Source organism: Tachyglossus aculeatus, chromosome 2 (assembly GCF_015852505.1).
Source record: "Tachyglossus aculeatus isolate mTacAcu1 chromosome 2, mTacAcu1.pri, whole genome shotgun sequence".
NCBI lineage: Eukaryota > Metazoa > Chordata > Mammalia > Monotremata > Tachyglossidae > Tachyglossus > Tachyglossus aculeatus.
This window is the reverse complement of record NC_052067.1, coordinates 66589409-66614243: the sequence shown is the minus strand read 5'-3', so window position 1 is coordinate 66614243 and position 24835 is coordinate 66589409. Positions and strand designations below refer to the sequence as shown.

General features: G+C 43.4%; 1 protein-coding gene across 1 annotated transcript in view; it reads left to right on the top strand.

Annotated features, from left to right (window-relative positions):
• Window positions 1–21963, top strand: part of ESR1 (estrogen receptor 1) — a 268680-nt gene extending 246717 nt beyond the window's left edge. Inside the window, exons 8-9 of the mRNA XM_038767701.1 lie at window positions 11236–11419; window positions 17564–21963. Of these exons, the coding sequence (XP_038623629.1) occupies window positions 11236–11419; window positions 17564–17792 (413 nt within the window). The 3' untranslated portion in view covers window positions 17793–21963. The remainder of the gene's footprint in view (window positions 1–11235; window positions 11420–17563) is intronic.
• The last annotated feature ends 2872 nt before the right edge of the window (window positions 21964–24835 follow it).

The following is a 24835-nucleotide window of genomic DNA, read 5'->3' as shown; positions in this document are numbered from 1 at the left end:
CAGAAAGATAACTCTGACTCGGAACAAGGACAGCTTCAAAATTCTGATGGTCTTTCTCTGGTCTTGTCTTTCTGGCCTTTAAATCCCATTAGCCACTTCTCATTAAGTATGTGTTGTGAATTAAAGGTTAATATTGGCAGGAGACGGCCAAGTAGGCCTTAGATCGGGGATTTTCTGAGAAAACCCAGTGCTGTCGGCATTGTGGAAGTGAAACCTCTCAAAGATAAATCACACATATGACCTGAAGCTTTACGAAGAAAGAATAAGACCCCAGAAGGAAACAGGCTCCATGAGGTAAATGGAGTCTTAGACCTTTCCTCCTAATTCAAAAGAACAACTCTGGAAAAAATGTTTTAACTGAAAAAGAGTCTCCTTGTGGTAGGGTAATGGGTGGCAGCCTTATGATAACCTCAGCAGGAGAGAGGTCTTGGAGGTGTGTCTACCAACTCTCTTATATTTTACTCTCCCAAGTGGTTAGCACAGTCTTCTGCACACAGTAAGCATGCAATAAATTTGATTAATTGGGTGAGTGGAAGAGGATAGCCTCTGTTACCACTGAACTGGCACTTTGGTTTTCAGAATCCAGAGAAGACCCAGTCTCTGCCCTTCTGGTACTTTCTCACACTGCCTCTACTGCAGGGCAACCCAGATCCTAGAGTGTTGAGGCTTGGGGGTGTTTCCAGTATTAATCTGATGGTCTGGAGGGGAGGGAATTAGTTACTGGATTTTGGAAGGCTGTTTGAAAACACCTAGGACCGGCTTCATGGTAGAGAAAGACCTAAACGGAAGATCCAAGGAAGGGAGCTTTAAAAGTAGAGAGTAATAAGAAATGGCATCAGAGGTGGAAGAATCAGGCAAAGGGTCTCCTGGATATGATTCTCATAACAATCTGGCCCCAAGCACCATCAAGGTCGGGTAGCCTGCAGTGCTGTGTTTCTCAGAGCCGAGGCTGCCAAATGGCTCAGAGTGAAACAGTGCACAGTTTTCCTCCTCCTTTACACTAGTTGAAAAGTCTGAGAGAAACAACATTGGCCTCGAAATGAAAACACAATTTAAGAAATATAGCAGTCAGTCAATTTTATTCGTTGAGCACTTACTGAATGCAGAGCGCTGTATTAAGCGCTTGGGAGAGTACAATGTAACAATAAACAGGCACATTCCCTGCCCACAACGAGCTTATAGCAGAAGCTCCGAAAAGAGCTGGAAGATCCTTTTTGTTCAGTTTCTAGCCCTGACAGAAAGAATCTGGCCTTGCCCATCTTGAGGCGCTTATTAGTTCAGAAGACCTCAAGAGGTTTCCTGGCATGGGTGATGCCTGGGGCAGAGACAACTCACAGTGACTCTCCTGGAACTGTTGACTTTGCTGAGCCAGCTTGGGTAAATACCAAATGGGTTGGGCCAGTAGGCGATTCCAGTTTAAAGGTTCAGGAGAGCAAATATGTTTGATTGCCGCCACAACCTCCCAGCCAAAGGGAGTAGGAGGTTCTTTTTACCTGAGTGAGAGCTTCCTGGCAGAGTGCTTTTGGCAAAATAGCTCTGCCCTTTCCTCTTTTACTCCTTTTGTTCAATGATGGTATCCTTGATAATGAGGAATCTTGCATGGTCATGAGCTCGTCTAGTCCATTCCAAGGGAACAGCTCCACCCTTTCTTCTTAATGAAAATACATTTGACCCCAGATCATTTTCTCAAGGACTGAGCAAGCATCCTGTCTTATTCCCAACAATTCCCTGAATTAGTTGGACGGTCTGGAGAAGGGAACAAATCGACTTGTTCCAAGAGGCTGACTCTCTGTTTACATTCCTTCGCTTTCATCAGTGGCTTCTCTTAGGCATTTAGACTGAATGCTGTCATCTTTCTTTAGAATGGTATATGCAGTGGTGCTGCAGAAATGTTTAAAACTGTATTCCTGGGTGTTTTCCTTCCTCTCCATTTATCTCCAGGTAATATATTACACTAATTCCATTCCCTGTGAACATTCCTTCTAATCATAATAATTATGGAATTCATTTATTAAGGGCTATTATGTTAAGTGCTGGAGTAGGTACAAGGTCATGAAACTGGAGATAGCCCCAGACCCACCCAGGGCTTACAATCTATCTTATCCTCCCCAGTTTACAGATGAGGTAACTGAAGTTTAGGTTAAATGACATGTCCAAGGTCAAACCTCTGGCCAATGGAGGAGCTCATACTTGAATCCAGGTCTTGTGACTTCCCATTCTATGATCTTATCACTAGGGCATGCTGTTCAGGATAAGCAAAAAAGCCTGGTTACTACAGACTTTGGTTTTTCGTTCTGAAATCAGAACGGTAGCCAAAGCTGTAGAAGCTTTTGCTGCCTACCTTGTTGCACGACTATTTCTCAAGATCTTTCATGGTGTGAAAACTGACATTCATGCTGCGGAAATACTGGTTGATGATCCAGAGTGGCAGAAAACAAATGAAGCATGGAAATTATTGGCAACCTTGTTTTTCTCTCTCTGGTGTAGCAGTTGCCAGAGTACCTGCAGAACTCATGAGTTTAGTGGTTTTTATTTTTTTGAACAGCCGTGGGAAATACATCAATCCACAAGCAGTAATCATATAATGTGGGAACACATGAAAAGATGAAGGCTGCTGTCTTCGATCCACATTTCAAAGTGCATGAGCATGATGTATTTCATTTCTGGAGCATTTGTTGTGCCTGGAAGCATCTGCTGACAAGAACACATTTATAAGTCAAGTGCTGGGACTCTGAACAGGGCTTTTCCTAAGTCTGAGTTGAGAAATTCACCTACCTCTAAAGAATCCATCTTCACACAATAACACTTTTTACATCAGCAGAGCTCTGCCATAGAAGGTGGAGCTTCATTTTCCCAAGAGAACACTCCTGCTACTGTCTATACACCAGTCCCAAGTCTTGCACAACTACTGAAAGGATGCATTTTGAAAGCATGGCCCTCAGTAATGTGTAGCAAGTAAAGTTCCACACACTTCAAAGTGCTTCAGAGCCGGGCAAACACAAAGAGGCAGCAACTGCCGGCAGCTTGGCTGCCATCTTCTGTGGATTGTGAAGACTGGGCTTCACAATTCAATATCCGCCATGAGGCAAATACATAGTGTGTTTTAGTTAGGTAGAAAGACAAAGTTGGTCACATGGGTGAATTAGGGACAGGCTACTTCTGCCCAGGAGGACAAACCAATTCTGGAGCAGTTTCTGATGGATGGAATTGGCTGGGGAAGGTGAGCTGAGGCTTGTGACTTTCTAAGTTATATCACAGTGGAAAGAGGAAGGAGTGGACATGAAACTCAATGGCTAGCACCTTGGTTCTCCCCCTTTCCATTACCTCTAGAAAGGGCTTGGCTAGCCTGCAGCTCACCAAGTACTGACTAGTCTGATTGCTTGACCATTCAGTCATTCATTCAATCGTATTTATTGAGCACTTACTGTGTGCAGAGCACTGTACTAAGTGCTTGGGAAGTACAAGTCAGCAACATATAGAGACGGTTCCTACCCAACAACAGGCTCACAGTCTAGAAGGGGGAGACAGACAAGAAAACATGTAGACAGGTGTCAAAATCGTCAGAACAAATAGAATTAAGGCTATATGTGCATCATTAACAAAATAAATGGAACAGTAAATATTCACAAGTAAACTAGAGTAATAAATCTGTACAAATATATCCAAGTGCTGTGGGGAGGGAAAGGAGGTAGGGCAGAGGGGAGATGGGGAGGAGGAGAGGAAAAAGGGGACTCAGTCTGGGAAGACCTCCTGGAGGAGGTGAGCCTCTCAGTAGGGCTTTGAAGGGAGGAAGAGAGCTAGCTTGGCGGATGTGTGGAGGAAGGGCATTTCATGCCAGGGGAAGGATGTGGGCCAGGTGTCAATGGCGGGATAGGCGAGAATGAGGCACAGTGAGGAGGTTAGTGTCAGAGGAGCGGAGGGTACGGGCTGGGCTGTAGAAGGAGAGAAGGGAGGTGAGGTAGGAGGGGGCGAGGTGATGGAGAGCCTTGAAGCCGAGAGTGAGGAGTTTTTGCTTGATTCGTAGGTTGACAGGCAACCACTGGAGATTTTTGAGGAAGGGAGTGACATGCCCAGAGTATTTCTGTACAAAGATAATCTGGGCAGCAGAGTGAAGTATAGACTGAAATGGGGAGAGACAGGAGGATGGGAGATCAGAGAGGAGGCTGATGCAGTAGTCCAGTTGGGATAGGATGAGAGATTGAACCAGCAACGTAGCGGTTTGGATGGAGAGGAAAGGGCGATTCTTGGCGATGTTGTGGAGGTGAGACCGGCAGGTTTTGGTGACGGATTGAATGTGTGGGGTGAATGAGAGAGCGGAGTCAAGGATGACACCATGGTTGCGGGCTTGAGAGACGGGAAGGATGGTAGTGCCATGTACAGTGATGGGAAAGTCAGGGAGAGGATGGGATTTGGGAGGGAAGACAAGGAGTTCAGTCTTGGACATATTGAGTTTTAGATGGCGGGCAGACATCCAGATGGAGATGTCCTGAAGGCAGGAGGAGATACGAGCCTGCGGGGAAGGGAGAGAGAGCAGGGGCAGAGATGTAGATCAGGGTGTCATCAGCGTAGAGGTGCTAGTTGAAGCCGTGGGACTGAATGAGGTCACCAAGGGAGTGAGTGTAGATAGAGAACAGAAGGGGACCAAGAACTGACCTTTGAGGAATCCCTACAGTAAGGGCATGGGAGGGGGAGGAGGAGCCCGCAAAGGAAACTGAGAAGGAACGGCCGGAGAGATAAGATGAGAACCAGGAGAGGATGGAGTCTGTGAAGCCAAAGTTGGATAGAGTGTTGAGGAGAAGGGGGAGCCAATACCTTGGCTCTTTAACAAGCTCCCAAAGAAAAATTCAGAAAATCACCATCCTTTGCTGAAATTTCCCTACCTAGAAGTCAGGGTTAAGAACAGCTTCTTGTTTTGTTTTTTTTTCTTCATGGCACTTGTTAAGCACTTACTACGTGCCAGGTAGTGTACTAAGCACTGGGGTAGACACAAGCTAATCAGGTTAGACACAGTCCATGTCCCGCATGGGACTCCCTGTCTTGATCCCCATTTTACAGATAAGGTAATTGAGGCACAGAGAACTGAAGTGACTTGCCCAAAGTCACACAGCAAAGAAGTGGTGGAGTCAGAATTAGAACCCAGGTCCTTCTGATTCCCAGGCCCAAGCTCCATCCACTGGGCCATGCTGCTTCCATATCTGAGCCTGGTTTAAAGGAACTTCATATACCTAAAAGCAAATTGTTCTGAGTCCATGTAGGCTAAGATTCTGGCCACTTGTGGTTATGAAAGTGCCAAAGAGGTATTTTTCTACAGCCATTTTCCATTCTGGGTAATTACACTGTGCTTGTTTACATACTTCCCAAGCGCTTAGTATAGTGCTCTGCACACAGTAAGTGCTCAATAAATACTATTGAATGAATGAATGAATGAATTCCCCTCTGAAGGTTCACTTATTTCCTGGTCAGAGTTTTGCAGGAATGTTTTTATGTGGCCATTAGCCCCTGCCACCTCTCATGTCCAAGATTCTGCAGTTCTGTGGATGCTGGGAAACAAGTCCACTAGCTTTAAAAGGAGAAGTAGTTGGCCAAGGGAAAGGAACATGAGCCTGGGCATCCAGGTGTCTTCCTCTCTCGACTGTAAAAATTATTGTGGGCAAGGAATGTGCCTGTTATATTGTTGTGTTGTACTCTTCCAGTGCTTAGTACAGTGCCCTGCACACAGTGAGTGTTCATTAAAGACAATTGCCTGATTGGTTTCTAATCTCATCTCTGCCACTTGTCTGTTGTGACCTTGGGAAAATCACTTCTCTCTGCCTCAGTTTCCTCATTTGTAAAATGAGGGTTTAATATCTGTTCTCTTTCCTACTTAGACTGTGAGCCCTATTGGGGGTAGGGTCTAGGGCTGATCTGATTATCTCATATCTATCACAGTAGTCAGTATGGTGTGTGGCACAGAGTAAGCATTTTACAAAGGCTACAACTATTATTTTTAAAGAGGTGATTCATGGGTATGTGGAGATCTGGTGGACCAGGTGATGGAAGTGTCATTCTTGAAGAAACAAAATGGGCTAAAGGAAAAATACTTGTGACAGCTCCTTTTTCTCCTGATCAGGCTTTGTTGGACTCTGTATTTTTTATGGTGTTTATGTACTTACTATATGTCAAGCATTGTTCTAAGCTTTGGGGTAGACACAAGTTTATCAAATGGGACACATTCCCTGACCCCCATGGGACTCACAGTCTAAACTGGAGTGGAGAGGATTTAATCTCCATTTTACAGATGACACAACTGAGGCACAGATAAATTCAGGAGGATTTAATCCCCATTTTACAGATGAGGTAACTGAGGCACAGAGAAGTTTTTTGACTTGCCCAAGAACACACAATAAGCAATTGGCAGACCCAGAATTAGGACCTAGGCCCAAGCTTTTTCTATTAGCACATGCTATTTCTGTAAGTTTCCCCTTTGAACTCATCAGATGCTAACATTAAACCCCTATGGCTTTAAGTGCTATATTCTCTTTTGACTGATTTGATGTAGCCACTGGCAGTAGAGGTGATTTTATGCAAAGTATCTTTGTTCTGCTTCTGGAAACTCCTCTGGGGAGTAGTCTGTCTTGCAAGTGACAGAATCACGTCTCTTATAAAACCATTAGCTCTGACCCTCACTTTGATCCCAATTGTCACTGAGGGCCAGGTCGAAGCTAGAACATTGATTTCTGTTTTGGTTACCAGTTTTTATGAATTGGGGAAATCTTCCTGGGGCCTGTGGGAGAGTAAATCCTCTCTTTCATCCTTTTCAATCGTATCTCAAGGGGATTTTGCCCACTGGTTTTTCATTCATTCATTCATTCAATCATATTTATTGAGCGCTTACTATGTGCAGAGCACTGCACTAAGCTCTTGGGAAGTACAAGTTGGCAACATATAAAGACCGTCCATACCCAACAGCGGGCTCACAGTCTAGAAGGGGGAGACAGACAACAAAACAAAACATATTAACGAAATAAAATAAATAGAATAGATTTTCAAATCTACCTCTTCTCTCTACCTAAACACTGGTGTACTCACAACTGTCTGTAATGGTTATGTACACAGCACAAACCCAGTAATAATAATAATCATGGTGTTTAAGTGCTTACTCTGTGCCAAGCACTGTACTAAGTGCTAGGGTAAATATGAGATATGATAATCATGTGAGACACAGTACCAATCCCCTTGTCCTTCTTCCTTCTAACTGTAAGCTTTAATGTCTGTGTTATCTGTTAAATTATAATTTCTTCGAGGGCAGGGATCATATGTATTTACCTGATTGTATTCTCCCATGTGCTTTGTACAGTGCCCCCTGTATACTGATTGACTGAAGGCCTCTGACCCCCACCTCCTCTCACCTGCCCTGGCTGCCCTCCTCAGCCACTAGTTCTCTGCTGGCTTCTTCTCTCCTCATATCAAACATGTCTTCTCTATACTAAATACATCTTCTCTGGATGCCATCCAACTGTCCACCTACTGCCCATCTCCATGCTCCCATTTCTGTCCAAATTTATTGAATAGGTGGAATACATCCACTCCCTCTCCTCCAACTCCTTTTTTCTCCCTCTACAATCTGGTTTCCTCTCACTACATTCTCCAAGATCATCAGTGATCTCATTGTCTATGATTTATCTTGACCATTTTCTTGCTGTTTGTTTTTTTTTTTTAATGGTCTTTGTGAAGCACTTGCTATGAGAAGCAGCATGGCATAGTGGATAGAGCACAGGGCTGGGAGTCGGAAGGTCATGAGTTCTAATCACATCTCTGTCCCTTGTCTGCTATGTGGCCCTGGGCAAGTCACTTAAATTCTCTGTGCCTCAGTTACCTCATCTGTAAAATGGGGACTGAAACTGTGAGCCCCACGTGGGATAGGGACTGTGTCCAACTTGATTTGTTTGTATCCACCCCAGTGCTTAGTACAGTGCCTGGCACACTGTAAGTGCTTAACAAATACCATAATTATAATTATTATCAATCAATCGTATTTATTGAGCGCTTACTGTGTGCAGAGCACTGTACTAAGCGCTTGGGAAGTACAAATTGGCAACATATAGAGACAGTCCCTACCCATATGTCAAGGACTGTCCTAAGTGCTAAGATAATCAGGTGGAACCTAGTCCCTGTCCCAAATAGATTTTACAGTCTGAGGGAGGAGAATTTAATCTCCATTTTCCAGAAGAGGTAACTGAGGCACAGCGAAGTAAAGTTATGGTCACACTACAGGCTGGGATTAGAACTCAGGTCCTCTGGCTCCTAGGCCCATACTCTTTCCATTTCTAGTAGGCCATGCTGCTGTTTCTCCTGGAAACACTATCTAACCTTGATTTTAGTGACAAATCTACGTGAAAAACCCTAACCTTTGTAATATCCCCATTTGCCTCCAGGACATCTCTATGTGCTTTCAGGGATGGTCCACCAAAATGTATATTAATATAATAATTGTGCCAGTAATATACTAAACATTAGAGTAGATACAATAGAATTGGATTAGACCTAGCCCTAAAACTGAAATCCTTGTCATCCCTCCCAAATTCTCTTCTCCACCCAACATCACAGTTTCCACAACCGTCTTCCTGTGGCAGTGATAGTTGTAGTAATAGAACTATCCTACAGTAGGGTGCACTATGCTAAGTCACTTGAGAAGTATAAATCAAAGAAGTGACATGTTCCCCGTCCCTAAGGGACTTACATGAAGACATAGTTACAAATAAAGACATATTAAGTGCTTAGTACAGTGCCCTGCATACAGTACAGTTTTAGTCTGCATTTCCCCCTTCTAGACCATGAGCCTGCTGTTGGGTAGGGACCATCTCTATGTTGCCAACTTGTACTTCTCAAGCGCTTAGTCCAGTGCTTTGTACACAGTAAGTGCTCAGTAAATACGATTGAATGAATGAATGAACAGTAAGTGTTCAATAAATACGATTGAATAGCTACAAATAGAGTAGTCAAAATGAATAACTGTACAATTGAATAGGTATATGCAGAAATGCCAAGGATGGGTATAAATAGGTATGTAAGTATTAGAGATGGCTGAATGTTTATACACTTTACTGGGCTGGGAATTCATCAGGGAAAGGAGGGGCATTTTAGGATGGGTCTGATTGTGAGTAGAACTGTGATATGTTGGGGGTTTCCAGCCAGTGGAACAGCATGAGTTACAGGTTTGAAACTTTGATATTATTTTTTGACATTATAAACATTCACCTCTTCACTCTTGAAGACCTAATGACCCACAATAAATTCAACAATTTAATCAGGAACCACTGGATTAGCACTTATGAGTGTTGACAACTTCACCTATAACCCTCAAACTTCTCTGAACCCACCATGTCCCCTCAGTCCTCTCCCTGCAATCAGGTCATCCCTGTCATTCCTTCAGAGCATCCCACCATCCCCATCCATTCAAGCTCCAGTTTCACTGACACTGTCCTCTCGTTTCTTCTCCTATCTCTCTGGCCATTCAGTCTCAGTCTTTTTCACAGGCAGCTCCTCTGCTTCCCACTCCCTAACTTTGGGAATCCCTCATGGCTCAGTTTTGGACCCCTTCTAGTCTGCATCTACACTCACTCCCTTGGAGAACTTATTCCCTTCCATGGCTTCAACTACCGTCTCTATGCGGGTGATTTCCAAATCTACATCTCCAGCCCTGATCTCACTCCTTCTCTGCAGTCTTGCATTTCCTCATTTCTTCAGGACTTCTCGACTTGGATGTCCCACTGACTCCTCAAACTGAGTATATCCAAAACAGAACTCCTTTTCTACACACAGAAACCCTTTCCTCCCCATTAATTTCTCACTACAGATAGCACCATCATCCCACTGTCTCACAAGCCCATAACCTTTGTGTTATCCTCTACTCCTCTTTCTCATTCAACTCATGTATTCAGTGTTACCAAATCCCATCAGTTCAACATTCACAACCTTGCTAAAATCCCTCCTTTCCTTTCCATCCAAATTGCTATTAAGTTAGTCTGAACACTTTCCTATTCTACCTTGATTATTGCATCAACCTCCTTGATGACCTCCCTGACTCCTGTCTCTCCCCAGTCCATATTTCACTCTGCTGCCTGGATCACTTTTCTATAAAACTTTCAGTCCATGTTTCCCCACTCCTCAAGAACCTCCAGTGGTTGCCCATTCACCTCTGCAACAAACAGAATCTCCTTACAATAGGCTTTTAAACACTCAATAACCTTGCCCCCTCCTACGGTATCTCCCAGCTTTCCTACTACAACCCAACACACACAATTTGCCCCTCTGACCTCGATCTCATCTATCTTGCTGCTGACATCTTGCCCACATCCTACCCTTGACAAAGAATGCCTTCCCTCTTTATAACCAGCAGATGATTATTCTCCCCACCTTCAAAGCCTTATTGGAGGCACACCCCCTCCAAGAGGACTTCCCTAACTAAACCCTCCTTTCCACTCCCTTCTATGTCACCCTTGCAGTTGGATTTGCACCCTTTTCCTAAGTCCTATAGTACTTACGTACAGATCTGTAGCTATTTTTATTATTCTTTCTCCCCCCTAGACTCTAAGTTCATTGTGAGCAGGGAATGTGTCAACCAACCCTGTTATAGTGTACTCTTCCAAGTACTTAATAGAGTGCCCTGCACACAGTAAGTGTTTAGTAAATATGATTGATTGATTCTCAACTCCTCCCTCTCTTTTATCCCCCATATCCATCTTGCTAAATCCTGTCAGTATTTACTTCACATTTCTCCTCTAGCCAAACGGCCACTATATTGGTTCAGGCACTAGTCATATCCTGGCTTAACACTGCAACAGCTTCCAGTTTCCAGGGTCTCCCTCTCCGGTTCATGCCTAGCTCTACAGCCCAGGTCATTTTTCTAAAATGGTATTCTGCACAGACCTCTGCTCTCGTCAGAAAGTTTCAGTGGTTACCCATTGCTCCTTGGGGGCAATTGGGAAGAGGATGTTTGGGTGAGTAAAGCAGTTTCTTGATTGGAATGTTGGATGTGAACTGGGCCTCACTGATAGTTGTAAGTAGCTTGTTAGGGTAGGCCCAGCTTTTGGACTAAACGCTTGGTAGGAGCCATCAACAGAGGTGTTTGGTTTCAGAAAGTCTGTAGAGCCCCTGTATTCCTTAGGGAAAGACATTTATTGACCCCTTTATTTTTCATTGCCTTAAGTTTCCACAGTTTCACTCTTTGTGTGTTTTTTTACCCTCAACATCCAGGTGTGTACACATTTCTTTCCAGCACCTTGAAGTCTCTGGAAGAGAAGGACCATATTCACCGTGTTCTGGACAAAATCACAGACACTCTGATTCACCTGATGGCCAAAGCTGGTCTCTCTCTACAGCAACAACATAGACGCCTGGCTCAGCTCCTGCTCATCCTCTCCCACTTCAGGCACATGAGGTGAGAGACTAGACTACCATCTGTTTGAGTTATTTCCTATGGTATTCACACTGGGCATGAAAATAGAGTCAATTCTAGCAGAGTTGCTAGTAATAACAGTGCTCCATTGCAACATGGGAGAACCACGTATGCCCCCATTTTATTTGCTGCCTATGTAACTGTGTGTCTGGCTGAGGTCCATATTAATAATAATAATAATAATAACAATAGCAATTATGCATTTAAGTGCTTACAATGTGCCAAGCACCATATTAAACACTATGGTAAATGCAAGATAATCAGGCCAGACACTGTCCCTTTCCCATTTGGGGCTCACAGTCTAAGGAGGAGAGAGTAAAATTTAATCCCCATCTTACAGATGAGAAAACTGAGGTACAGAAAAGTTAAGTGACTTATCCAAGGTCACACAGCAGGCATGTAGCAGAGCCAGGATTAGAACCCAGATTCTCTGACTTCTAGGCCTGTTGTTCCATTTGGCCATGATGCTTCTCTGTTGGTCGGCAACCCTTCTAGGAGTTGATAGACTTCTAGAGGTAAAGCACAAAGTGCCATGCCAGCAGACTACCAACTCTTAATTCAGAAATCTTACACTTTTTGTACCTTAGGGGGATCTGAGGAAGTCTAGGGCCATATCTCCTTCCATGGTTGGAGTGATCCTGTTGGGGCACTGCACTGGACTGGAACTCTCTTTGGCCCAGTACTGGAGATTGTCATATGGCCAGGAGTGCCATCAAAATGGTCCAGCCAATGTGGAGTGGCACAATGGTCCTAGTAAATTTTGTGGTGGAGACAAGGCCCAAGTGTGTTTTGTGGAGGAAAGGATAGAAAAAAAGACTTCTTTTCTTGGAAAAGTCCTCTTGAGGAACTTTCTTTAGGAAATGTTATGGGTGGGTACCCTTTGTAAAATAAAAATCATTCTTCTTTTGGGATCATTGCTGGCAGTGATCCAAGGCAGCAGGCTGACTTTGCCACTTGAACATCATCCTCACCTGCGAAAACCCTGTCCCCTTTTCCACTTAGCAATGCTAGTTTTCCTCCCTCAGACTTGTATATGCCCCTTGCCCCAGTCAACTATTCCCAAATACATCAACCCCACCTCATACTTCTTTGTTGACAAAATTGAAATCCTAAAATCCTCACTTCCCCACTTCCCAAGGGAATGAATGTAAATTGAGAATGGAAGGTGATCCACAGCTGAGCCTTGAAGGATATCCACAGTTAGGAGGTGAGAAGAACCCCCAGTTAAATGTCCCTCAGTAAGGAAGGAGCAGAACCATGAGAGAATTGTGTCAGCAATACCAAGGATAGTAAGGGACTGGCCCGTAATGTTGAAGGGAGCTGGGAGGTTGAGGCTGATTAGATAGATTCCATTGGATTTGGCATAAGTCAGCCTTGGGTGACCTTGGGGAAAGAAGGAGGTGGAAACCAGATAGTAGCATGTCAAAAAGTAAGCCAGAAGAGAGGAAGTGATGCTGAAAGGTGTTTATAAATTGTTCGAAGATTTTTGACAGCAATAGGAGGAGTGATGTAGGGTGATATGGATGGTACGGTAGAGCCCAGATGAATAAGTGGAAGTTAAGGGATCATGGAGAATATCATCTGCTTTAGATCTTTTGGCATTTGAGTCATCTACCAAAACCCTCTGAGGCATAAGAAAGATCAAGGACTTTCTATTGAATTGACTCCATTTGGGATGAAGCAGTGATTGGGCAGGGAGTGTGTCTGTTTGTGGTTATATTGTACTCTCCCAAGTACAGTGCTTTTCATACAGTAAGTGCTCAATAAATACGATTGAATGAATGAATGTAGAGAAAGGCAGCCTCTCTTTTACATTATGGCTAAGGTTCGAAACATACTATTCCAACCTCAAGCTTAATCTTCTCAACCAAATTCATCTGCTGTATGGGCAGATAACCCCTGCAGAGAATGGACTGATTTCTCCTTCACCTGATCACACCCAATATTTATAAGCAAACTTGCAAATCGATTCTGCTTACGTTGGGAATGCTGCATTTTGTTACTCTAAATGCGTATACCGCATTTAATTGCATAATTGATTCGATGGTACAATCTCACCCTCAATTTTTGAGGAGGGAAAAAAAGCTTATTTTGTAAGCAGTGAGAGTGGTGTGTGTCGATAAGGAATTGAGTCAGAACACCAGGATAAAGGTTTGGGCTATAAAGTTTTCTTTCTTGAAATGTGAGCCAGGGTAGAAAGATGGAGGAAAATAGAGAACACATGTTTATTTTTTGAGAGGTGTTTGTAAGCATTTTTAGCTCTATTATTTGCTTTATCCCTAGTCTAGTTTAATGTCTGTCTCTCCCACTAGACTAAGCTTCTTGTGTGCAGCTTTGTCATATTGTATTCTCCCAATTGCTTAGCACAGTGCTCTGCACACAATAAGCCGTCAATATGATTAATTAATGTTATTGTAAGAAGAGAAGGAAGGGGGGGATTACTTGTACATACTTACTATTCTATTTATTTTGTTAATATGTTTTGTTTTGTTGTCTGTCTCCCGCTTCTAGACTGTGAGCCCGCTGTTGGGTAGGGACCATCTCTATATGTTGCCAACTTGTACTTCCCAAGTGCTTAGTACAGTGCTCTGCACACAGTAAGTGCTCAATAAATACGATTGAATGAATTACTGCAATTCATTGAGAGCTGCTTGTGTGCAACAACTGGGAGAGTGAGATAGAAGAGAGGTAGTCTCAATCTTCTTACCTTTCTCTCTCACCCCCTTTTTTTCCTTTTGCTCCCCTTAAGTGCTTAATTCTGTGCAAGTAATCCCTCTGTTGTCTTTTGGGTTGTAAATATTATGCAAAAAAGTGGGGCAATTATTGCAAGCAAATATGGCATATGAGTATTCCTACTACCTTAGAACTGATCTAAGAAGTTAGGCCAGGAGGGTGCATAGTCTTTTAAGTTCAACCTCTGCGTTACTTAAAACCAAGGCCAATCAAAACCTTATATGTTTTTCATTGCAAAAACTACAAACCAATTATATTTGCTGAGCACTTACTATGGATAGAGTACTGAACTAAGCACTTGGGAGGGTACATTATAATAGAGTTGGAAGATATGTTCCCCACCCACAGAGAGTTTTCAGGCTAGAAGAAATGATCATTGTGGTGGGAGCTGGGGAGGAGGAGCTATAAAGGCAGTGCAAAACACAGATAAACTGCATTTTGGAAGCCACAATGGCTGTGTAAGACCTCTAACTACCAGACAAGCCATACATCGAATCTCAGGAATAACTGCAAGATTGTGCTGCTCCTGTGCCTTACCTTGACTGCGGTTCATTGGCCATGAGCCCATTTATCCCACTGCAGATCTAGGGAGTGGAGCAACTGATGCCCTCAGACCTGGTAAATGGGGAATGCCACCCTTATACCAACTCCTCTGATGGAAGCAGTGCTTGAGATGTGGGCGCCTACTTCCTTCAGCTGCACCATGCTCAGCACCTTCTATAGTCTCAGGTTACCTGGTGGTAGTCAGAACACTTGGGTCTTGTGCCAGGTTGAGAGAGTGCCCGATAGCATGGGTCTGGGCACTGCCACATATCTGCTTTGTGACCTTGGGCAAGTCACTTTACTTCTCTGGGCCTCAGTTACCTCATCTGTAAAATGGGGATTGAGAGTGTGAGCCCCATGTGGGACAAGCACTGTTTCCAACCTGATTAACTTGTATCTACCCCAGTGATTAGAATAGTGCTTGGCACATAATAAGTGCTTAACAAGTACCATTATTATTATTATTATCCCCCACAGGCTCTCCACATCCCCCCATCCCAGCATCTGTGAAATAAAGAGCAGGCAGGCTGGAGTCCCCTGAGGCAGTGACCAGGGTAGGTAGTGCAGGCACCTCAAGCTGCCAAAATGCTTGGTAGATCTGGGTCCCATGCACCTAGCCAATGTTCCCCACTCTAGTTGCCACTTTCTCCCAGTAATTGTCATCCTTCAGCTCAGATGCTCCTACAGCAAACAGTGTGCCTCTGAGGATGCAGGGACTGGTGCCCAAAGAGGCTGCACAGATGGCGATAGGTGAGGGCCGTTTCATGGCCCCTAGTCTCCAACCCTTCATGCAGACCCAGCAATTTTAGTCCACATAAAATTCATTTTTTAGGATAGTGGATGAACCATGAGCAATTTGTGTGTTGTGACTTCCCGCTCAACAGTGGAAAATTATTGTTTTACATACACGGGCTGATTTTTCTTCTTCTGCAAATGCAAATTTTTTCTGCAGAATTCCCTTCTGACATTCATTCACCTCTGAATGTTTATGTGGTTTAATTTGAGGCTGGTAATCTCAACTCCCAATTCCAGAAATCAGTGGGACTCACTTCTTGTAGTAGTGGTAGCATTCATGCAGTGGAAGAAAGTTATTTGTCAGAACTAGCTAGTTGCTTTCAGACTTAGGAAGAACAACTGCCTTATCTGGTGGCTTCTGGGGGGTGAGGAGCGAGAAAACAAAACAAAACCAGTATAGCTGCATGGCCTAATGGAAAGTGCATGGGCTGGGGAGTCAGAGGACCTGGGTTCTAATCCTACCTCTGCCACTTACCTGCTGTATGACCTTGGGCAAGTCACTTAATTTCTCGGGGCCCCAAGTTATCTCATCTGCAAAATAGGGATTCCAGTTCTCCCTCCAACTTAGACTGTGGGCCCAACATGGACCTGATTATCTTGTATCTACCCCAGTGCTTAATGAAGGGCTTGGCACATTGTAAGTGTTTAACAAATAGCATTACTGTTATTATTATTATTATTATCTGTACCATAAGCTACTGGTTGGGTGTTCACTGGAGTTTCCTCATTTTATGGCTGCAGTATAGTGGCCAGCCTGGAGAGTAATTCCAACACTGAGGCTGGGGTCTATTCCATCCTAATCCTCCTCGATCTCTCAGCTGCCTGTGACACTGTCCACCATCCCCTCCTAGGCTTCACTGACTCTGTCTTCTCCCGGTGTCCTATCTCTCTGGCCACTCATTTTCATTTCTTTTCATGGGCTTCTCTTCTACCTCCCACCCTAACTGTGGCTGTCCACCAAGCTTCAGTTCTATTCTCCATCTATACCCCCTCCCTTGGAGAACTCATTCACTCCCATGGCTTCAACTACCACCTCTATGCATCCGCATAGAGGACAGCCAAAACTACATCTCCATCCCTGATATCTCTCCCTTTCTGCAGTCTCACATTTCCTCCTGCCTTCAAGACATCTCTATCTGGATATCCTCCCATCACCTCAAACTTAACATGTCTAAAACAGAGCTACTTATCTTCCCATCCAAACCCTGTCCTCCCCATGACTTTCCCATCACTGTAGATGGCACCAGCTTCCTTTCTGTCTCACAAGCCCACTAAAGCCCTCACAATGTTGCTAATACCTACCCATTCCTTTCCATTCAAACTGCTACCATGTTAATCCAATCACATATCTTATCCTGCCTTACAGTATCAGCCTCCTTGCTCACCTCCCAGCATCCTCTCTCTCCCCACTCCAGTCCATAGTTCTCTCTTCTACCCGGATCATTTTTCTACAAAAACATTCCCACCACTCAAGAACCTCCGGTGGTTGCCCATCCACCTCCACATCAAACAGAAACTCCTTACCCTTGGCTTTAAAGCACTCAATCACCTTGCCCGCTCCTACCTCACCTTGCTACTCTCCTACTACAACCCAGCCTGCACACTATGCTCCTTTAATACTAACCTTATCACTGTACCTCAGTCTCATTTCCCTCGCTGCCCAAGTCCTGTCTCTGGCCTGGAACACTCTCCCTCCTCCTATCCCACAATTACTCTCCCCTCCTTCAAAGCAATACTGAAGGCACGTCTCCTCCAAGAGCCCTTCCCTAATCCCTCCTTTCCTCCTCGCCCACTCTCTTCTCTTCTCCTGACCTGCCCCTTTTATTCATCCCTGCTCCCAGCCCCACAGCACTTATGTCTGTATCTGTAATTTATTTACATTAATGTTGGTCTCCCTGGCTAGACTACAAGCTTGCTGTGGGCAGGGAATGTGTCTATTGTAGTCTCCCAACTGCTTAGTACAGAGCTCTGCACACAGCAAGCACTCAGTCAATATGATTGACTGGGATGGGATTGCATCTGAAGGTGCTGATTTTTTTTCCTTTGATCCCATAGTAATAAGGGCATGGAGCATCTGTACAGCATGAAGTGCAAGAACGTGGTCCCTTTGTATGACTTGCTCCTGGAGATGCTGGACGCCCACCGGTTACACGCCCCAGGAAGGAGCAGCGCTCCAATGGAAGAGGAGCCCCAGAATCAGTTGGCCACCGCATCCACTTCGTCCCATTCCTTGCAATCTTATTACATAACCAGGGAAATTGAGAATTTCCCCACCACAATATGAAAGTTCACTTTTTACCAGGCCTGCAAGATCCTGAGACTCCCAGCTGCTTACTATCTAGTTAATGCATCACTTTAGCTGAATTACAACACATGAACACACTCCAATATGCATCAATCACAAGTGATTTCTTCTCTGAGTATTCATTAATTTTCTCGCTAAAATTTTTAATGGCAGAGGTGCCATTGTTGCAGATAGCCAAAAGGGATTTCGGGGCTAAATTAATTTGAATTTTGCAATGGCTTTTTCCCCCCTTTATAATATGCTTTAATTAGGATGAGTCAACAGGTAGCCCTTCCATGTGAAACTCAAATATTTTGGCCTTACCTGACCCTTTGCTTTCACAATTTGTTCAAGCCGTATTCTGGGATCAGGTGCAGAGTTGTTTTATTGAACTGGCTCTGAGTGGAATCTACAAGCCACAAGGGAATGTAAAACAGCTGCCTTTAATTATTGACTTGGGAAAGGAGGCTGTTGTGTAAATTTTAACTACTTATATTCCTATAGTAATTTATGTCATATTAGAAAGCTCTTGCTCTAGTGAATGATCTTAGTAAAATAGTCACTGTCAGTTCCTCTAGATTTCCGCTTTAAGCATACAAGATACATTCAGTCATATACATTTATCCTACTTGACAAAGCCATGTAGACCTAATGTATTGCATCCTAGGTTTACTGAGAACTACATCATTGCAATCATTGTTTTAAAGGGAATCTACAGGGCACATGGACATAATCTCCTGTCTACCTATGCATGTGCGACTGCCCTTCATCAGTATGACAGTTCTGACTCTGGTGGATCAAATATGTTCTGATCTCAGTTTACAATGGACTGTCTTGTTTCTAACCAGACCCAATTCTCCTAATGACTTTTGGTGACACTGGACGTGGAACTCGGGAAGCCAACCCCTGCCACAGGAAGAGGGTTCCCTGCGGCAGAGTTGCCTTTTCATGATCAGCAAGATATCCGCAGAGAATAAAGGGCCCCAGAAGTAAGGTAGGAACTTCTAAGAGCACATTGGCTTTTGGTCCGGGAATCTTTAGCTGACTATGATAGAAGCAAATTTGTCCTAAGCATTATGCAGGAGAGAGATAAATGAAGGAAATTTTAGCCAAGTAGCAAAATCAAGTACGGAATGCGTCTACTCCGTGGGTGGTGTTCCCCAGAGTTCCAAAAAAGGCTGCCCTGTGAGCAAGTTCATCCATCCGCTTCAGGTCCATCCTGGGGTAGGCCCAGTGGGGCATCCTATTGTTCCTGCCTCTGCTCACAGAGTGCTCCCCTCCTCCCCCCCCAAAATTGGGGTTTATTCTCCCAGGGTCTGTCCTGCCCGGGTTGTAAAAGTCTTGTACATAGCACCTTTCGTTCAGTAAGCTTCAGGCCCCTTGACGCCGGCCTCAGGAAAACCTCTCACAAAAACAAAGCAAGACACACTCATCCCACTATAGGGCATCCAGAGAGATTCTATTTTTGTGCCAATAGGTTGCACAGAAAAAAAAAGCTAGAGTTCACCTTCCCTGAAATCTGGGATAGATAAATGCCTTTACAGTTCTTCTGTTTGTCTAGAATTCTAAAGGACACAGGTGATTTGGCTGCTAGAGTAAGGACAGAAGCCCAGGGAGTTTTTCACTGTTGTGGCACCAAGGCTGGGCTGAGAAGAGTTAATTCTTTAGAGAAAGCCATTGCACATGGTCATAAAAAAAGTGGAATATTTGAGAGAAAAAAGGATGTTTTATGATATAATTGCATTTAGCTTTTAGCTCCATTTTATATGTTTGCATTACTAATTTGTCTAGATGATTTTTGTTGTTTAAAAAGCACCTTATATAGTGGTAAGTTCTTTTTAAAATGCATTGCTCGCTTATTGGACAATTGAATGTAGCAATTCTGTTGTAGATTGTGGTTGCCTGGATTAACCTGCAAAGCCAACCAACAAAATACTAAATGTTTATATGCTTTGAAACTACCTTATCACATATGCAGTCATTGATGCCTAGGGCTTTGTGATTGTTATGTTACATGATCACATTTCGTATCAACTTTTCTAGCCGCAGTAGACAAAACAGCGCTTCTCTAACTGTCTATTGGATACTGGAAGCAAGACGATATCCTGTAGCAGAGAATATACCTGAGCAGGAAGAATATTCAGGGCAGCTAATTATGCTTTAACCAAAACATTAGTACAGATATTTGTGGGCAGTAACTAATGGGGAGAGTAGATTGTTTTTAATGCTTGTACTGGATTTTCTTTTCGAAAATCAAAACTCCTCGAGGGCTACAGTCAGTGTAATACCAGCAGAATCCAAACAAGTAGAACAGAGGAATTTGCTTTATCCAAAGAGTTGTTATTCATTTAAAGATCCCAGTATGCTTGAAGCAATGGGAAGAGAAGATAGGTTGAGCTGTTTAGCATCTCTCAATTTCAGAAATGTATTCTTGTTTGAGGGAGCAACTCAGGAGGGTGTTTGCCAGCTGAAAGTCCTTACGAATTGTGAGATATACTCTGGTTAACTCCTTGATTACTTTTTTTAGGGTGGGATAAGGAAGGGAGATTTAGTAAGTGAAAGATAAGGTTTATGATATTTTTTTAAAAAATTCATTTCTTTGAATTCACTGAAAAGAAATTTGAAGTGCTGATTACTTAATTTGCTTCTGAACAGAGCAATAATTGAGCACTCTCCAAGAGCTCGATGCATTTTAATTGAAAAAGTGTATGGAATTTGCCCTAGGGTTCTTGATTGGAGTTATTAGCACAGAATACCACATACGTTATCACTTGTTCAATTAACATAAAAATTGATTTAGGAAAATTGGGTTTTATTGAGGGGGCTTACTAACTAAGGAAGAGCAGGGCTGGCTTCTGCCACGGCAAAGAGCTAATGATCAGACTAGTGGGGTAGCTACAGTGAGATATAATGTGATTACAGGACACCAAAAACCAAATGCTCGAGCCAGCTCCTGCAGGGTGAAAAGTCTTTAATTTGATTTCGTAGACCACTTTTGAACACTTGTAACAATGCACAATTTCTTGTGCTGGAGGAGCTGCGAGAAGAAAGCACGCATTTTTAATTCAATTTGAAATTCAAAAATATAACTACTTCAGTTTATGGAGAAAGGATGTGCTGCAGTTGGGACTGTTATTCATTTGATGAATTTGTTGATATTAGGACTATTTATAAAATTAACATACAGTTCTAATTCCTAGTTTGGCTGCCTTTAAAAATGATTTTTCTAATTGAATCATCTGCTAGACTCCCTATGGGGAGTGAGACCTATCAGCAGGGAAAATGTGCTGGGCAAGAGAAAATTTGCATTATGCAAAGAATAATTTTGAAAGGAGTATTTGGTCACATTAAAACTTAAATTCTTCAGTAATACCTTGGGATTGGAACCAGATCTCACTGCATAGATTTCTTTGCTAAAATTCCACAAAAAATATATCCCACCTTTGCCCACAGTCCAATGAATCAAACTGTGGGTACCAAAAATCCTTCTTTCCATAACTGCAACTTTCTTCTCTTTCTAGTCACCCTTATGTTTTAATTAAAAGTGTGGGCTCTTTTAAAGTCATAAGGATTATTTTCTATGTGACTGCTGCCTCTTATTATGGCACTACAACTTTGCACTGTCCTTCAGAGATTAAAAAAAAATTATACTATCTTTTTTGCATCCAAATGTGCCTGAACTTTTAAAATATACAAATGCAGCCATGTCTCCAAATCCATAGTGTATATGTCTGTGCTGCCCAGCAGGTAGCGTGGAAATCCGTAGTCCATTCTGTGAAATAGGTGCCTCTTCCCGTGCCCCTCTAAGAATGAAAAGAGGGCACTGGTCATAGAGACTTGAACTCACAAGTGACTTTATGCCAGTTCTTGTATGACCACTGCTTACAATGATGCTTTTTGTGCACTACATAGCCTTTCAGTGTAGAGCCTTTGTTTTATGGTATGAGGCTCAAAAATGCCATGATTTGTTTGCTCGATTGCCTGCTTTTTTGCTGATGCTGCTTATTGGTCTGTGATTTTGTTTCGTTGAAGCTTTGCTTTGTTAAATGAAACACATATGTAAACCTCTTTTGCACCTTTCAGAAGAAAAAAAAAATCTGGTGGGATACCTGAGAACTTGTATAAGATTCTCTCAGCTTATTTGGTGTTCAAATAAACAATTGAGCAGAATATAGTATGCTTGGTGTGTACTTGGCTCGGATCTCTGTCTCCCATCCTCTGTCCTTTATTTCTTACCACAGGTGGCTTTGACCAATTCAAATTCAAAGGAAGGAGGGCAGCCTTTTGGTGCCAATGAGTTATGTGCCAAACCCTGCTGGTTTCTTAAATCTGAATTACATATAGCACCTAGGAAAAAGGGAATGAAAGAGTATTTAATAATAATAATAATAATAATAATGGTGGCATTTGTTAAGCACTTACTATGTGCCAAGCACTGTTCTAAGCACTGGGGTAGACACAAGGTAATCAGGTTGTCTCATGGGGGGGCTCCCAATCTTCATCCCCATTTTCCAGATGAGGTAACTGAGGCCCAGAGAAGTGAAGTGACTTGCTCAGAGTCACACAGCAGACAAGTGGCGGAGCTGGGATTCGAACCCATGACCTCTGACTCCCAAGCCCGGGCTCTTTCCACTGAGCCACGCTGCTTCGGGTGATGCAATCTCTATCACAAACAAAGACTAAGGGAAGAACACATGATTTTAAAACTAAGGATTTGAAAATACTTCCCAGTCTATCTCCTGCCTTTAGTCCAGTCAACAAATTTAGGGCTGAATATAATAATAATAATGGTATCTTTTAAGCGCTTACTATGGGCAAAGCACTGTTCTAAGCACTGGGGAGGATACAAAGTGATCATATTGTTCCACATGGGGCTCACAGTCTTAATCCCCATTTTACAGATGAGGTAAGAGGCACAGAGAAGTCCAGTGACTTGCCCAAAGTCACACAGCTGACAAGTGGTGGAGTCAGGATTTGAACCCACGACCTCTGACTACCAAGCCCATGCTCTTTCCATTGAGTCACGCTGCTTCTGAACCCCACCCCATCAGTTTACCTCATGGGTTAACAGAGAACCTGCTGAGGGAAGGGGTGTTAGAGCCCAGGGGGAGCACAGAAGGAAAGATTTAATGATGACAGGTAGAGGGAGTGCACAATACAGAGTTAAGAAGCATAAAACCAACATCTCATATAACACTGGACCTCCCAAGAAACACTCAGGAGATTATTTTTGTGGTGTTCACTCAGTAACTTTTTCCCAAAAGAAAGTTTTAACCTGAACCAGCTGCTTGAGAAGCAGCATGGCTCAGTGGAAAGAGCCTGGGCTTTCGAGTCCGAGGTCATGGGTTCAAATTCCCACCCGGCCACTTGTCAGCTGTGTGACTTTGGGCAAGTCACTTAGCTTCTCTGGGCCTCAGTTACCTCATCTGTAAAATGGGGATTAAGACTATGGAACCCCCCCACCCCCACCCCCCCGCCCTGTGGGACAACCGTGGCTCAGTGGAAAGAGCACGGGCTTTGGAGTCAGAGGTCATGGGTTCAAATTGCCACCCGGCCACTTAGCTGTGTGACTTTGGGCAAGTCACTTAACGTCTCTGGGCCTCAGTTCCCTTATCTGTAAAATGGGGATTAAAACTGTGAGCTCCCCCGTGGGACAACCTGATCACCTTGTAACCTCCCCAGCACTTAGAACAGTGGTTTGCACATAGTAAGCGCTTAACAAATACCATCATTATTATATTATTGTAACCTTCCCAGCGCTTAGTACAGTGCTTTGCACATAGTAAGCACTTAATAAATGACACCATCATCATCATCATCATCAACCAGAAAACCGGTGCTCGAGTCCCTGAGGGCAAGGGTACCAATATCTTATCAAAAACCAATATATAATTTCATTTGACTAGAAAAGCCAGTTGTTCTGTTGTTATGCATTATTTTAAGCTTTGCATAAAATGTAAATGAACCATTTTTTTTTTTTTAGAAACTGTGCCACCAGTAGGCCTGTCTGTCATCAGCCCCCTTTGCACGTCAGCTTATGTAACCTCACTACATATTCACTTATTTACTCTGACTCCCCGAGGTGTAAATACACCACCACTATGCAGATGGGTCCCAAATGTATCTTGCTAGTCCCAAACAGTTCCACCAGCCCTCTATCTCCAATTGCAAGCATGCAATTCCTTGTGCCTCCAAAGAATTTCCACATGAATATCCCACTGGGCATCTCCACCTCAAAATGTCAATTTGAACTCACCTTCTTTCCTTCACCTATCTTACCTTTTGCAGTTTCTGAAGCTGGGAACCTTAACATTATCCTTGATTCCTCACTCTTTGTAAATTCCACTGGGATTTTCCTCCACAATATTCACCTGATTTGTCCTTTGCTCTCCATACATATGGCCACCATCCTTTTCCAGGGGCTCAGCCTATTCCAGGTTTAGCACTGTATCAGCCTCTCCGCTCTTCAGAAACTTCAAATTAGTCTTTGCAACAAAGAGAAACTCCTGGCCAACAGCTTTAAGTTACTCTTTCAGCCTTCTCCCTTACATATCTGCTCTCTTTTTCTGCCCCATCCCATCTCCCAGGATCAGTTATGCCCAGCTCTCACTGGGCCTCATTCCTGACTCCGCTGCTGCCAATGCCTGGCTCATGCCCTTCATTCTTCTAGAATTTCTTTCCCATTCGAAACTCCCAGACCACAACTCTCCCTGGTGAAATCATAGCTACTCCAGGTGGTGTTTCTCCAGATTCACTCATGTAATAAAAATAATAATAATAAATACTTTTAACTACACACTTTGCACCCAGCTTATGCAAAGCACTTGGGTTGATAATCACCACAGTCCTGTCCCATTCAGAACTCTTACACTCACTACACTTTTGAACTTACCAATATTATATATTCTACTACCTGAGCACACTTTCCTCCTCTTTGTACATTATTTTATGTCTGCCTCTCCTTGACCATAAGCTTGAGGGCAGGAATGTGTCTTTTACTGTATTCACCCAAGCACTTAGTATAGTGCTCTGCACAAAGTCAA